This window comes from Helianthus annuus, chromosome 13 (assembly GCF_002127325.2).
Source record: "Helianthus annuus cultivar XRQ/B chromosome 13, HanXRQr2.0-SUNRISE, whole genome shotgun sequence".
Lineage (NCBI taxonomy): Eukaryota > Viridiplantae > Streptophyta > Magnoliopsida > Asterales > Asteraceae > Helianthus > Helianthus annuus.
This window is the reverse complement of record NC_035445.2, coordinates 40,960,587-40,975,116: the sequence shown is the minus strand read 5'-3', so window position 1 is coordinate 40,975,116 and position 14,530 is coordinate 40,960,587. Positions and strand designations below refer to the sequence as shown.

Genomic DNA, 14,530 nt, shown 5'->3' with positions numbered 1-14,530 from the left:
TTTTTGAGGTTAGGGCGTTATACCGGAAAGTCTTGTTTTTTTTTTGCAAGATGTGTTTTCTTAATAATGTTTTCTTATATAAATGGACTCAGTTATGTTATCCGAGTGTTGTTTTTCAGTGTTTGGGTCTGATTTCACGGTTTGCTGGCATGAATAGTGTAACCGTGAATAGTGCACGCAGCACTTTCTACCAACACTTTTAGGACATTGTTAGCTTGGTTTCACCATACGACGAAAACCAACATATGTTTTAGCTTTGTTTTCTTGTCCTAACACTGTTATCCAATTAACGACACTGTTACGTAATTAAATTACGCTAAATGCATGAGATTAAGAAATATAAATAGTGATTAGATTGTACGGAATTACCAGTTATTTGCCAGTTGTCACATTCTCCCCCTGTTAAAAAAATTTCGTCCCGAAATTCAAGTTGAGCCACCCTTTGCAGGGGTCTTCTTAAACAGATGGGGATACTTTGCCTTAATCTGATCTTCACGTTCCCATGTGTACTCGGGTCCGTGACGTGAATTCCAGCGGACCTTGATTAGTTCGATATTACTTCTCCTTGTCTTGTGGACCTTCCGGTCCATAACCTCTACGGGTTCTTCGGTAAACTGGAGCGTGTCGTCTACATGAATTTCATCCGCTGGAATGATAACTGTATCAACGGTCGGACTTTTCCTGAGGTTCGACACATGAAATGTGTCATGTATGTTGCTGAGTTCCTCTGGCAGTTTCAACTTGTACGCAACGGTACCGATCTTTTCCAGAATCTCAAATGGCCCAATGTATCTCGGGTTTAGCTTTCCGCGTTTCCCGAATCTAGCTACGCCTTTCCAAGGCGAGACTTTCAGTAAGACTTTGTCTCCGACCACGAAGGATAATGGTTTGCGTCCTCTGTCCGCATAGCTCTTTTGTCTGTCACGAGCCGCTTTGATACGGTCTCGTATCTTTGCTATCTTGTCAGTAGTCTCTTGGACTAGTTCAGGGCCAACGAGTTGTTTGTCTCCGACTTCCGCCCAACACAGTGGTGATCGGCACTTCCGTCCGTATAGTGCTTCGAATGGGGCGGCATTAATGCTTGTGTGATAACTGTTATTATATGAGAACTCTACCAGCGGTAAATGCTTATCCCAATTTCCGCCCAAGTCCATCACACAGGCGCGAAGCATGTCTTCCATCGTTTGGATGGTTCGCTCACTTTGCCCATCGGTTTGCCGATGAAAAGCGGTGCTCAGATCCATACGAGATCCAAGTGATTCTTGAAATGATTGCCATATTCTTGATACAAAGCGACCATCACGATCCGAGATTATCGAAGTAGGCACTCCATGACGTGCCACAATCTCGTTGAGGTAGATTTCGGCTAACTTCGCGGTACTGTCTTTCTCACGAATAGGTAGGAAGTGAGCTGACTTGGTTAATCGATCAACGATAACCCATATCATGTCATGACCTCGAGAGGTTCGTGGGAGTCCTGTAACGAAATCCATTGATATCTGCTCCCATTTCCAACCAGGAATCACGGGTTGTTGTAATAACCCAGATGGCTTTTGATATTCGGCCTTGACCTTTGCACAAGTTAGGCAATTCCCAACGTAGATCCCAATATCTTTCTTGAGTTTAGGCCACCAATAATATTCTCTGAGATCCTGATACATCTTATCAGATCCTGGGTGTATTGAATATCTGGACTTGTGTGCTTCATCCAGCACTAAGTCTCGTAAGCCACCAAAATAGGGAATCCAGATCTTTCCTCCGAAATATAAAGTGCCATCCTTATTTGTTTCCATATGTTTCCTTGCTCCTCGCAAGTATTCTGCTCGTATATTTCCTGGTTTTAGGGCTTCCCGTTGTGCATCGCGCACTCGAGTTGTAAAGTTCGTCTGGATTGTCAACTCTAAAGCCCGTACTCGTAATGTTCTAACTCGTTCCTTCCGGCTCAAAGCATCCGCTACAACGTTTGCTTTCCCCGGATGGTATCTGATTTCGCAGTCATAGTCGTTCAACAATTCCATCCATCGCCGCTGGCGCATGTTTAATTCTTTTTGATTGAATATGTGTTGAAGACTTCTATGATCAGCGAATATGGTACACTTAGTACCATAGAGATAGTGATGCAAAATCTTTAAAGCGAATACCACAGTGCCCAACTCTAGGTCGTGAGTGGTATAGTTCTTTTCATGAACTTTTAACTGTCGCGACGCGTACGCGATGACTTTTTCACGTTGCATTAACACGCAACCCAATCCTTGACGTGATGCATCACAGTACACCACGAAGTCATCGGTGCCGTCAGGGAGTGATAAGATTGGCGCTTGGCATAGTTTATCTTTGAGCGTTTGGAATGCCATTTCCTGTTTTTCACCCCAATCGAACTTTCTATCCTTTTGAGTGAGCGAGGTTAGCGGTTGAGAAATTTTAGAAAAATTCTCTATGAATCTTCGATAGTACCCCGCTAAACCCAGAAATTGTCTTACTTCCGTTGGGGTCCTTGGAGCGTTACAGCCCTTTATGGCTTCTATCTTAGTTGGATCAACATGTATTCCGTTCTCGTTCACCACATGACCGAGAAACTGTATTTCACGAATCCAAAATTCGCATTTTGAGAACTTGGCGTACAATTGTTCCTTCTTAAGTAACTCCAGAATAGTTCTCAAGTGTTGCTCGTGTTCCGCCTCTGTTCGTGAGTATATTAAAATGTCATCAATGAATACGATCACGAACTTGTCCAGGTATGGTTTACATACCCGATTCATCAAGTCCATGAATACGGCGGGAGCGTTCGTTAAGCCGAAAGGCATAACAAGGAACTCATAATGCCCATAGCGAGTCCTAAACGCTGTCTTAGGAATGCTTTCCTCTTGAGCCCTCAACTCATGGTATCCGGATCTTAGATCGATCTTGGAGAAGAAGCTGGAACCTTGTAACTGATCGAACAAGTCATCAATCCTCGGTAAAGGATACCGATTTTTGATAGTTAGCTTATTTAGTTCTCTGTAATCGATGCACATTCGAAAGGTTCCGTCCTTCTTCTTGACAAATAACACCGGAGCTCCCCAAGGTGAGAAACTCGGTCTAATGAATCCCTTGTCAAGCAACTCCTGAAGCTGAGTAGATAATTCCTGCATCTCCGAGGGCGCGAGTCTATATGGAGCTTTTGCCACCGGTGCTGCTCCTGGCACCAGATCGATATGAAATTCCACTTGTCGTTGTGGTGGCAATCCCGGCAAGTCTTCTGGGAAGACTTCGGGATATTCCCTTACCACAGGGATGTCTTTCACCTTGCGCTCCTCGGCCTTCTTGTCAACGACATGAGCAAGAAAGGCGATACATCCTTTCCTCAAACATTTTTAAGCTTTCATGCAACTGATGATTCGTAGCGGCGTGTCTTGTTTCTCCCCGTGTACTAGCAAGTGTTCTCCATCGGGCAGGGGGATGCGTATGACCTTCTCATGACATATGACCTCAGCTCGATTATCGGATAACCAATCCATACCGATAACGACATCAAAACTACCTAACGGAACTGGTAAGAGATCTATGTCGAACTTTCGTTCACCCAGCTCTAAGGTACATTTCTTTATGATTTCCCCTGTTTCTACTAATTCACCATTAGCTAATTCAATCGAATATGGAATATTTAATTTGCTCGATTCTACCCCAAGTATATCTCTAAATTCCTTAGAAATAAAACTATAATCTGCTCCCGTATCGAAAAGGATAGATGCGAAGTGGTTATTGATAGGGAACGTCCTTGGCTCCTATCACAAAAGCTCTTCCCCGAGCTTGAATTGCTTTTGGGCAATCCTTCTTGAAGTGCCCTTTGTCACCACAATTAAAACAACCTTGATCCCTGGTATTCGTACCCCGGCACGCTTCGGTGCGGTGCCCAAACTTATTACATTTGCCACACCTGGAGCTACGACAATCCCCGTAGTGATGGAAGGGGCATGTATTGCACTTCGGTGCAGTTCCAGCGTAAGATTTCTTGTCGAGGTTATTTGTGGTGGTGGTAACATAAGCTTTTGCATCCCCAGTTTCCTTCGCGGGTTCTCCTCTGTTATTGTTATTCTTGTTGTTCCTTCCCCGCAAACCTTTCTTAAAATGGGAAAACTTCCTTTTGTTGGAACTCGAAGTCTGCGCAGTGGTTTCCTTTTTGTTTGCCCCCGGCTCATCAAATTTTCCTTGACGTAGTGCCTCCTCAGTAAGTGCTACCGCCAAGTCAATGGCCTCCCCGATATCCGTGGGCTTAGAAGTGGTGACCATACTTAGAATTTGAGGGGCAAGTCCCCAAATGTACCTCTCGATCCTCTTGAATTCGGGTTCCACTAAGTATGGAACCACACGGGATAAATCATGGAATCGCTGCGTGTAACCCGCAATATCTGGACCAATCATTTTTAAGTTCCAGAATTCCGTTTCTAGCTTCTGGATTTCTGACCTTGAGCAATACTTTTTCCTCATCAATTCTTTTAGTTCCTCCCAAGTCAGGCCGTACGCAGCGGTTTCGCCTTTTGTTTGTACCTGGAGGTTCCACCACGATAGTGCCCCATCGATGAATAGTCCGGTGACATAAGTAACCCTTTGTTCAGCAGGGCACTTGCTCATCCGAATAACTGAGTCGGTCTTCTCAGTCCAGCGAACGAAGGAAACAGCACCTCCCGTACCATCAAATTTAGAGGTTTGCAGTCTAAGAACTGCTTATAAGTGCAACCTGAAATTATCATATGCACAAATTCAAGAGTGAGTGTCAAGAGCATGACTAGAATAGATAAGAGTATCGCGTAGGTTAAAGATTAACCAAACATTACCAGTTGGAGGGTTGCCTCCAGTAGTACCTCCCATTCCACTACTCTGATCAGCGCGGTTAGCTTCGTATTGAGCAATTGCTTGGGAAATGAGCTCGTTCAATTCCCCTTGTATTGTCGGTAGTGGTTTCGTGTTCGTCCTCCCACGGCGAGGCGGCATTGTCTTCTAGATAAAATTATCGATCTCCATTAGACAAGTATTTAATAACAAATATTGCCAACTATATAAATATATATATATATATATATAAACACATCGGGTTTATATACATATGAAATGTATATATAAATATACGTGATATACCCACACAATCAAGAGCATACATGAATACACCAACCATCACAATGGTCGTATAGCTCAACATGTAGAAAACACCATGTCACAACATAACATCATCCATAAGTCCACCATGTCATAAAAATATCAAGCACAATATCATCACATCAGCATAATATCAACCACAACATAAAAGAAATACAATGTGTGATACAGAAAGCATACTTTTATACATAACGACAACTTGTTACATTTGTTCATGAAGATCAAAAAGGACTTAGGGGTACATATCCCTAGTCAGTACAAGTCATAATACAAAAGTAAGATTTTCTACTACATTGCATCTTCATGTATTCCAGTTGTCTTCAAAAGTCTTGATCTTCATATGCCTTGGTCTTCACAAAAGTGATAGTCTCCCCAAAAGATAGCTATATACATACGACTAACATGAGACCAACATGCAACCGACAGACTACTAGTGCGGAGATGGAGGGGGTGGTGACTGTGGTAGTGGTGGTGGTGATGGAGGGGGTGACACTGGTAATGGTGGCTGTGGTGATGCAGGTGGTGGTGGTGTGATAGCGGCAAGGACCGCAGCTAACTGGGCATCAAGCTCTCGAACCCTACGGAAGAGTATGGTAAACTGGATGTCATGGGATATCATCCTATCCACCATGGTTGTCGGAGGAAAGTGGGAAGGATGATAAGGGTCCACAGGGTCCATGCCCGGTGGGGGTATCCCTGCATACAATCTAGCATAGTCGGAGGCAAGTCCGGCGGGCTGAGATGGTCCCGCAGCATAGGGGTCCTGGGGTGTACTAGACAGCGGCTGATATGATGACGGTCCAGACTGGTAATAAGGTGGGTGATACATGGAGTGTGGGAATCCTGGTAGGTGCATGGGGTCAGTAGTGGGGATAGGTGGTACATCAGTCTGGGTGGGTAGTACAGTATCAGGGGATGATGCAGGGGTGTGAGTAGAGGGAGCAACACTAGACGCTGTAGATGAAATATCAACAACAGACACAACCAGAGAGGGTAACTCGAGAATAACAATGTCATGAATCTCTCTGTCACCAAGATCATCGTCAAGATGTTCGACATGTATCACCGGGATGTCGACATTATCGTCGTCCTCGGCCAGATGCACAATCATATGCTCACCCTCCGGGTGGCCGTAGATAATAATACCATGAAGGGGCTGTGGCATAGCCAACAAGTCGTCCTCAGGTGGGACGGGATCCTCCCCAAAAGCTGCAAGAGCAAAAGGTTGGAAATCATCCAAATGTAGTCGTCGTCTGAAGATACATCATGCTCGGACTCGTCGTCCGACGATATGATGATGATGTCTGGCCCATACTCGTCATCCGACACTACCAGCATCGGATCCACCTCTGAAAGGTCCGAAGAAGAAGATGAAGACATCGATCCTGGCAAATAAACCGTACAATATGCATGTATGTTTGTTGGAGAAAAAATGTATTACTACTCATGATACATTCCATGCAATCACTATATATCTCATGCAATATTTTGTTCTCATGTTTCACATGTAAGCCTTAGTGTTTTCAAGTCTATTCCTTATCGACTATCCATGTATTGATCCATATTCGTTACTAGTGATTGAGCCCGCGTGATAGATCCTCAGGTTATGGTGACACAATGAAAACCTTTTGTCATTTTTGTCATACTTTCGAAATCACTTTTGTAATGTTATCGACTTTGTTTTCATGTGAGAGCCCTTTGGTGATTGTAGACCAAACTTTAATAAAAGTTTTTCCCCGGTTCACTACAATCGGAGCTCTGATACCAATCTGTCACACCCTGCTAGTAGCGGAAGCGTATGGTGTGTGACGTAAGAAAGGTAATCATTGCATCCAAATGTATTAACAACATGAACCAACAAGTATGCCATAGATATATAGTTTTCAACAAAAGATTACAAGCTTTCAACATAGTTTCCAAGTTTCTACCACATTTGACATAGCATAGTTCTAAGTTATTTTACACATAACAAAAGATAGTTTTTTTTGACATAAAACATAGTGAGGTTTTGTCCCCTATATACCCATACGAAGTTGGGATATAAAAGACAAACCCTCCAAAAGTGGCCATCGTTGTCATTTGTTTTCCCGAATCCCATAGTGAATCACCGGCTCAAGACTTGTTTCCTGAAATACATGTAGTTTTAAAAAGTCAACAAAAAGTTGAGCGAGTTCATGCAGTATTTGTTATCATATGAAAACTCATAAATGTTATCTTGTAATCATGGTATGTTCTGATTTATTCATGGAGTCTGTTAAGGATCTATCAGTGGGTAGCGAGCCCCCTGACATAATGCACCATAAGCAAAATAACCAAACCGAGAACACTTTGTCATCATTGGGATCACAAAAGCACTCCAGGGTATACCAACCAGGAGTGGGGCGTGCCTCAAGCCCAATAGATCTACACCTTTTGCACCTTGGTCACTAAGTGATTAATGGTTACAAATGTAGTTTCCCTACTTATGCACATTGATCATGCCATCTACTCCGTAACTAACATACCAATAGTTTTAGCATGTATTTCCCCTCGATGTTTTTGAAAACAAAACATTGAAAACAGTGAAAGGAGGGACATGAACTCACAAATTTGCGTTCCGTGTAATATGATATCGAAGTGAGCGTCCGTACGAGTCAGTAACCTACATGTGTACTAATCTCGTTAGACACTAGGTCTTTCGGACCACGTACAAGTTGTTCATCTTGAATTCTTTATTATGTTTTCGCTTGTCATTATTAGAACACTTTGTCTTTTAGAACGTTGATAGCTCACTCGCTCGATTGTTATGTGTATTCATGTGTTCTATGTGTATTGGATTATATGCAAACGACTTCGAACTTATGTAATTGGGCTTATCCCACGTTTCCTTGTTATTGGGCCTAGCCCTAGTTTCTTGTTATTGGGCCTAGCCCTAGTTTCTTGTTATTGGGCCTAGCCCTAGTTTTTAATGTCATTGGGCCTAGCCCTAGTTTTCTTGTCATTGGGCCTAGCCCTAGTTTTTAATGTCATTGGGCCTAGCCCTTGTTTTAGTAATTTGGGTCTAGCCCAAATCTAATCCTACTGAGTCCATTAAATATACTCTTGCAATTTTTACCAAAAATTCACCAAGCATGTAACTTAGTAAGTTCGTTTTTCACATGAAAAATACTTGGTAATTTTTATAGTTTTCGACTTTCCGGATTCTTGTTTTTGACCACTTAGTTATGCGTTCGCTTTAGTGTCTGAAATATGTTATTTTTAGAATCGACATTGTAGTAACTTGTTTATGATGTCGATGCGCCCAGATTGTCGTCATCAAATGTTATGTATTTCCATTTCGGCCATTTTATTTAATTGTCCGATTTGATTTTACTAGCATTTCTTGGACCATGTAGGAACATGTACGTGTATTTATTTTGGTCACCCTATAGGTATCTAATACGTACACATACATAGCACACATTGCAAGCACTTAGCAAGTTTCCAAAAATATATAATTTTTCTTACCAAAAATTATATTTACGCATTATTATATTTTTACCCATTTATTTTTTGTAAAAATAAGTTTAAGTTCATAAGAACTTCTTGAATATTTAACCTTAAATATTCCCGTCAAAGTTTCCATAATGACGTTTAAGACCACTAATCGCGTTTAACCTTGTTAATCACCCTTTAATCCCTTTTTTTTAATCGCGGTTAGATTTTTAGAAAAATTCGCATAGTTTCCCCTAAACTATGACGTTTCCCACGTTACAAAAACGCGTTTAAATCAATAATCAATTCACTAAATCACCATTACTTACCAAGTTTCTTTTAAACATGTTTATATGTTAACACACTTCCACATTTCATGAACTTTCATAATACACTTTTTAGATAAACCTTCTTCAAAAAAAAAATTCCAAGTTTATATATTCTTCAATATCAAGTTATAAACCTTTTTAAACCCTTGTTTCTTTTAACATTTTCAAGAAATATATACATAACTCCCAAACATGAAGGTGATGATCTTACATGATTTAAACATAGAAATGTTTAAATCATATTTTTGTGTTCATCATACTAATATTATCATGCTTGTAAGTTACTACAACTTACAAGCTTCAAGATCATCATGTCTTCATTTTTCTATGAACTTGTTCTAGCATAAACAACATGATCATTATAAATTTCATGAACAATCAACATAAATATAACAAGTAAACACATAATAATAGATATATTTAGTGATCTTTATGTTTGGGTTTTTGATTATGTTTATCTTAAATTTCAAGAACAACAACTTGTACTTCCATAAACTACTAGTAATTTAAAGCTTAAGAATGGTGGTTTGAATACTTACAATATTGCACTAATTTAGACAAGAAAATAAGAAGAAATAAGCTCCAAGAAGACTCCTTGTAAAGCTCCATGCTTAATCCATGATTAGATGATCTTGTAAGGCTTAGATTTAGTGAAAAATGGAGTGTTTAATGAAATTTTATGGTGTGAAATGGGTTGGTTTGGTTTGGGAATTTAGAGCCGAGAGATAGAGTGTTAAGGTTGTGAAAGTGAATATGTTATGTGTTGAAAGATATAATAAAAAGGATGGGTAGTAGGGGTGGTCTTTGGGGATCCTACCCACCTTGTTCTTAACTAATAATAATAAAATGCATTTAGTCAAAATTTGATAATTTCTCCAACGTGCATACTTGGATCGATGGGACCCGACTGGAATGAGGTAAGTAATAATGATGATGATTAGTATGGTCATGCATTGATGTTGGGGGAAATACATGATAAATTTAATTAAACAAAAATTAGAGTATGCCCACTTCTTTTTCTCCTGTTGTTGACGGCTCTAGCTTGTAGGTAAAAGAAAAGTGATGGTATTTTGTATAAAAAATTGAGAAATGGTGAGGTCTTAGAGACATGATGATTTTGACATCACCATCCACGTAAGTCAAGTGTTTGATAGGAGTTTGTGATTTCTTTTATTTCCCTAGTGTCTCTCACTAGGTGACATAGGGTTTTTTTTTTTTTTTTTTGAAATTTAATAGAAATAAGATATTAATAATATGGCACTTTCAATTTCAAAATCTGACAAGTGATGGGGGGAACCATATGTTGATCGATTTTGGGTATGGTTAAGCTAGATTGTGTTTGTTTCTTTTTTTTTTTTTTTAAACATGTGACATATAACTAAAATATGAGATATTTTGGTAATTAGCTTACTTAGGGTGATTAGGGTGTTAATGGTATTTTAGGATTTTAAATAAAGTCCAACTAGTTTATTAGTTTAATGGGTATTAATTTTGGATGGCAAAAATGCCACTAGTTCACTCGTCGGTTCGATACCGGGTGGTATATGGAAGGTATAATATAATACCGGGAACTATGGTTTTGATTCCCCATCGATACTATGGCTTTTATTTAGGGTACTTGCGACATCAAAATATGGTTAACTAGTTCGCTAGGGCCTCCGTTTGGTTGTTTTAGTGGCGAAAATATCGCTTGCTAGTTCGTCGGTTCGCTACGGACCAGTTTAGTGCATAGCGACGTAACGCCGGAAACTTGTGATTATGAACATTCCGTTGATATAATCTTATTGTTTTAGTATGTTTTTCATCAATTGACATTATTCCGAAGTCCCGGAAATGCTTTGTTATAAGTTCGGACGCGTTAAAAGTGCTATATTTTAAGCCGAAACGGACGTTTTTGAGGTTAGGGCGTTATACCGGAAAGTCTTGTTTTTTTTTTTGCAAGATGTGTTTTCTTAATAATGTTTTCTTATATAAATGGACTCAGTTATGTTATCCGAGTGTTGTTTTTCAGTGTTTTGGTCTGATTTCACGGTTTGCTGGCATGAATAGTGTAACCGTGAATAGTGCACGCAGCACTTTCTACCAACACTTTTAGGACATTGTTAGCTTGGTTTCACCATACGACGAAAACCAACATATGTTTTAGCTTTGTTTTCTTGTCCTAACACTGTTATCCAATTAACGACACTGTTACGTAATTAAATTACGCTAAATGCATGAGATTAAGAAATATAAATAGTGATTAGATTGTACGGAATTACCAGTTATTTGCCAGTTGTCACATTCTCCCCCTGTTAAAAAAATTTCGTCCCGAAATTCAAGTTGAGCCACCCTTTGCAGGGGTCGAAGACTCGATATTTACACTGACGAAGACATGAACTCTGAGTCCTTCACCAATCAATCCACCTTCCCTAGCGATGACGAGCGTGGTGAGTTTTGGGCGCGGGTTACGATTGGCCCAGTTTATGATCCACGGGTAGCCAAAGCTTCGAGATTGCGAGACCCTTTACTAAGAGTTATGCACCACATCTTTAGCCACACCATCACAGGGCGCATGGACAGTTTGGGAAACTGTCCTACACCGGATATCATATTTTTGTATGCACTCGCGGAGGGGGTCCATATCAACCTCGTCACGCGAATGGCTGAATATTTCATGTATAACTCAGGCAGAACAGCTAGCAGTCAAATACATGGTGGTCAATACGTTACCCAAATAGCCTACGGCATGGGTATCATGACTAACGAAGTGGTTGAGGGTCTAACTTTGGTTAGTGAAGGTACGTACGTGGATATCCGTTCTTTCAAGGCCATGGGGATAATCTCGGAGACCGACAATGGAGATAGGTTAAAGGGATTGGACAACGTGGTCTAGGACCCGTTGCCACCAGAGCCGGCGGATGATGATGATGAGGTTATGCATGACGAGGACGAGGAGGAGAATCAGCATCCACCACACACGCCACCACACTCACCACAGCAGCCACACTCCCTGCAGTACCAGCATTGGCCTCCTGGTATCCCGTCATATCCTGAGTTCTATGGCCAATTCCAGCAGATGCAGATTAGCCAAGAGCAGCAGCGGGTCAATATAGAGCAGTTGAGAGTTAATCAAGATCAGCTGAGAGCCAACCAGGATGCGATGCGAGCGAATCAGGACTTCATGCGCCAAGAGGTGCATGCTGGGTTTCCGTACATCTTTGGGGGTCTTCATAATGCCTTCCCCAACTACTTTGGCGAGCCCCCACAGTTCCCATTTGGGAACCCTGGTGATTATGGCGGGGCTGGCCCATCCTGCACAGGTGGAGGTGCCGATGATGAGTAGTGGTGGAGGTCTGAGCTGGTGGTTGTGGTAGTATGTTATTTGTATGTTTTTGGGTGTTGATTTTGGTTTTCATTGCAAACACCCGCGGCTATGTATTTTATTATTCAGACATTATGGTTTATTTCCTTTGTTTATGTATGGATATTCAGTACTCTCTTTATTTATGTAGATTATGGTTTGTGTTACGATCAGATTGTCTTGCTTGCTGTTTTGTTTTTGCTTTGCCTTGTGACATCCTTACAGATCTTGGAAGCATATCTTGGACCGTGTTGGTGCATACGTCTGTCGACTTCGTCTTGTATCGAATCTTGTATGTAGTTAGATAGATCAGGGCACGTAGTACGAGAAATCTATCAAAAATGGGTTTGTAGGTGATTTCGCATACCAATTGGTAATTTCGCACGAAATTAAGAGTTAATTTTGCATGAAATTTAATTTCGTACGAAACTTAATTTCGCTTGAGGCTATTCCGTGCGAAATCATTCACCTATAAATACCTATGCCTTGATTTCATTTGTAACTTTCCGGCTCGAGTACCGAAGTGCTGCCGAAGTGTCTACTCGCTGTAATTCTTTGTCAAATCAATCAAAAGACAGTTTATAGTGATATTCTAGCTGAATTGAACACGATACGACTGTTTCCGCCTTTCATATTGAGCAAAAATTCTTCTGATCGACTCATTCGGGTCAGAAAACGATCCTACAAGTGGTATCAGAGCTCATGAGGAAGAGTTCTTACCAATTCAGCTGCAAATTCTGATTTCTACACCTTCTTTTCACAATTAAACTTGATTTCACGGTCAAAATATCTTGAATTTTATACGTATTGTGCGCAATCATGTTTTAACAAACCCTTGAGAGTTTCATAACTAAAATCGGCCTATAACTTGATCAATTTGACAAAGTTCAGCTCGAGATGATGACATCAGCATAATTTCGCACGAAATTAGGGTTTAATTTCGCACGAAATTACCTTATTTCGCTTTAGATTATAATTTCGCTTGAAGTGGTTCACGCGAAATTAGTAATTCCGCTCCAAAATCATAATTCCGTTTGAAAAGTTCAAACGAAATTAGTAATTTCGCACCAAATCGGAATTTCGTTTGATAAATTTGCACGGAATTACATATTTTGTTTGAAAGAGGGTTAGTTTTGTAGGATCGTTTTCAGACCCGAACGAGTCGATCAGAAGAGTTTATCTTAGTTTGAGCGGCGAAAACAAACAAACTAAGTTCAATTCAGCAAGCAATACACTTTAAACTGTCTGTTTGATTGATAGAATGACGTTTACAGCCTGATGACACTTCGGCAGCAATTCGTTGCAAACCGGAAGACTAGCATAATGATTTCGCTCCAAGGACCCCTATATGTAGGGTTGCTGATTTCGCTTGAACACACTCAAGCGAAATCACAACATCAACTCAAGCGAAATCATGATATAACAACTCGAGCGAAATTAACATATATGTGATTTCGCTTGAAATGTCCTAAAGACATTTTCAAGCGGAATCTTGTTGGTGCATGAAATGTCTGTTGACTACATCTACATGAAGTCTTAGGTCAAGATTAGATCTTTAGAGTCAAAATTAGAGTTTATTATAAGGTTTAGCTTATTTGTACATAGGTTTAGATGTAGTTCCGCTTATATGTACAATAGGTAGTTCCGCTCTTTAGTCACCTGGGTAGTTCCGCTTTTATGTCAACATGGGGTTTCGCTCTTACGGACTACCATATAAGCGAAACCAGTAGACCTATAAATACATGTTATGTTGATTCATTCGTGGATATTGGAGCGGAACCTTGTCATTAGCTTTGTAACGAAACTCTGTCAAAATCATTCCAGAAAGCTTATAAAGAGAAGGAATTGAAAAGGAAAAGATGTGTAACTTCATGTGCATTGATTCCGCCTTCGTATGTGAAGATATGTGAAGATGAACGTTCTCAACTGACTGTTTAGCGTCGAAACACGGTCCAACAAGTGGTATAAGAGCTCAGGACGAGGAGTTCATACTACTACAGCTTGATTCTACAGAATTTCTCATTTCTACTCACTTTCTCTCATACTTTTTCGATTTGAACCGGTTCCTACGGTTGAAATGGCCTGAAAATCGAGTATAACGTGTAAAACATACAATTAACAAACCATAGAAAGTTTCAGGTTAAAACACGGCTTAAAAATGGTAAAAATCAGTTAAACTAGAGGTTTCTCTTTTTCGAACACCGCAGGTTTCGCTCGTAATACATAGGTTTCGCTCGAAACAACATGTAGTTTCGCTTATTCGAACACACAG

At 40.5% G+C, this 14,530-nt stretch overlaps 2 protein-coding genes across 2 annotated transcripts; both read right to left on the bottom strand.

Annotated features, from left to right (window-relative positions):
• Positions 1 to 3,353: 3,353 nt before the first annotated feature.
• Positions 3,354 to 4,971, bottom strand: LOC110900729. Its single transcript, XM_022147599.1, has 3 exons — positions 4,815 to 4,971; positions 3,849 to 4,700; positions 3,354 to 3,703 (listed from the first exon to the last, which is right to left on the bottom strand). The coding sequence occupies exons 1-3, from the start codon at positions 4,969 to 4,971 to the stop codon at positions 3,354 to 3,356; spliced, it is 1,359 nt and encodes a 452-aa protein (XP_022003291.1).
• Positions 4,972 to 5,563: 592 nt separating this feature from the next.
• On the bottom strand, positions 5,564 to 6,298 carry LOC110900731 (leucine-rich repeat extensin-like protein 5). The gene has a single exon (XM_022147600.1). It carries the CDS (start codon positions 6,296 to 6,298, stop codon positions 5,564 to 5,566), a length of 735 nt encoding a protein of 244 aa, XP_022003292.1.
• Positions 6,299 to 14,530: the final 8,232 nt, after the last annotated feature.

Bases quoted from the DNA above. Each gene is read 5' to 3' on its own strand.
- LOC110900729 (XM_022147599.1), bottom strand. From the start codon at position 4,971: ATGCCGCCTCGCCGTGGGAGGACGAACACGAAACCACTACCGACAATA. The intron at 4,701-4,814 runs GTAATGTTTGGT...ACTTATAAGCAG, and splicing joins TGGAGGCAACCCTCCAACTG to TTCTTAGACTGCAAACCTCT. The intron at 3,704-3,848 runs GTTGTTTTAATT...ATACGGGAGCAG, and splicing joins TACGAATACCAGGGATCAAG to ATTATAGTTTTATTTCTAAG.
- LOC110900731 (XM_022147600.1), bottom strand. From the start codon at position 6,298: ATGCCACAGCCCCTTCATGGTATTATTATCTACGGCCACCCGGAGGGT.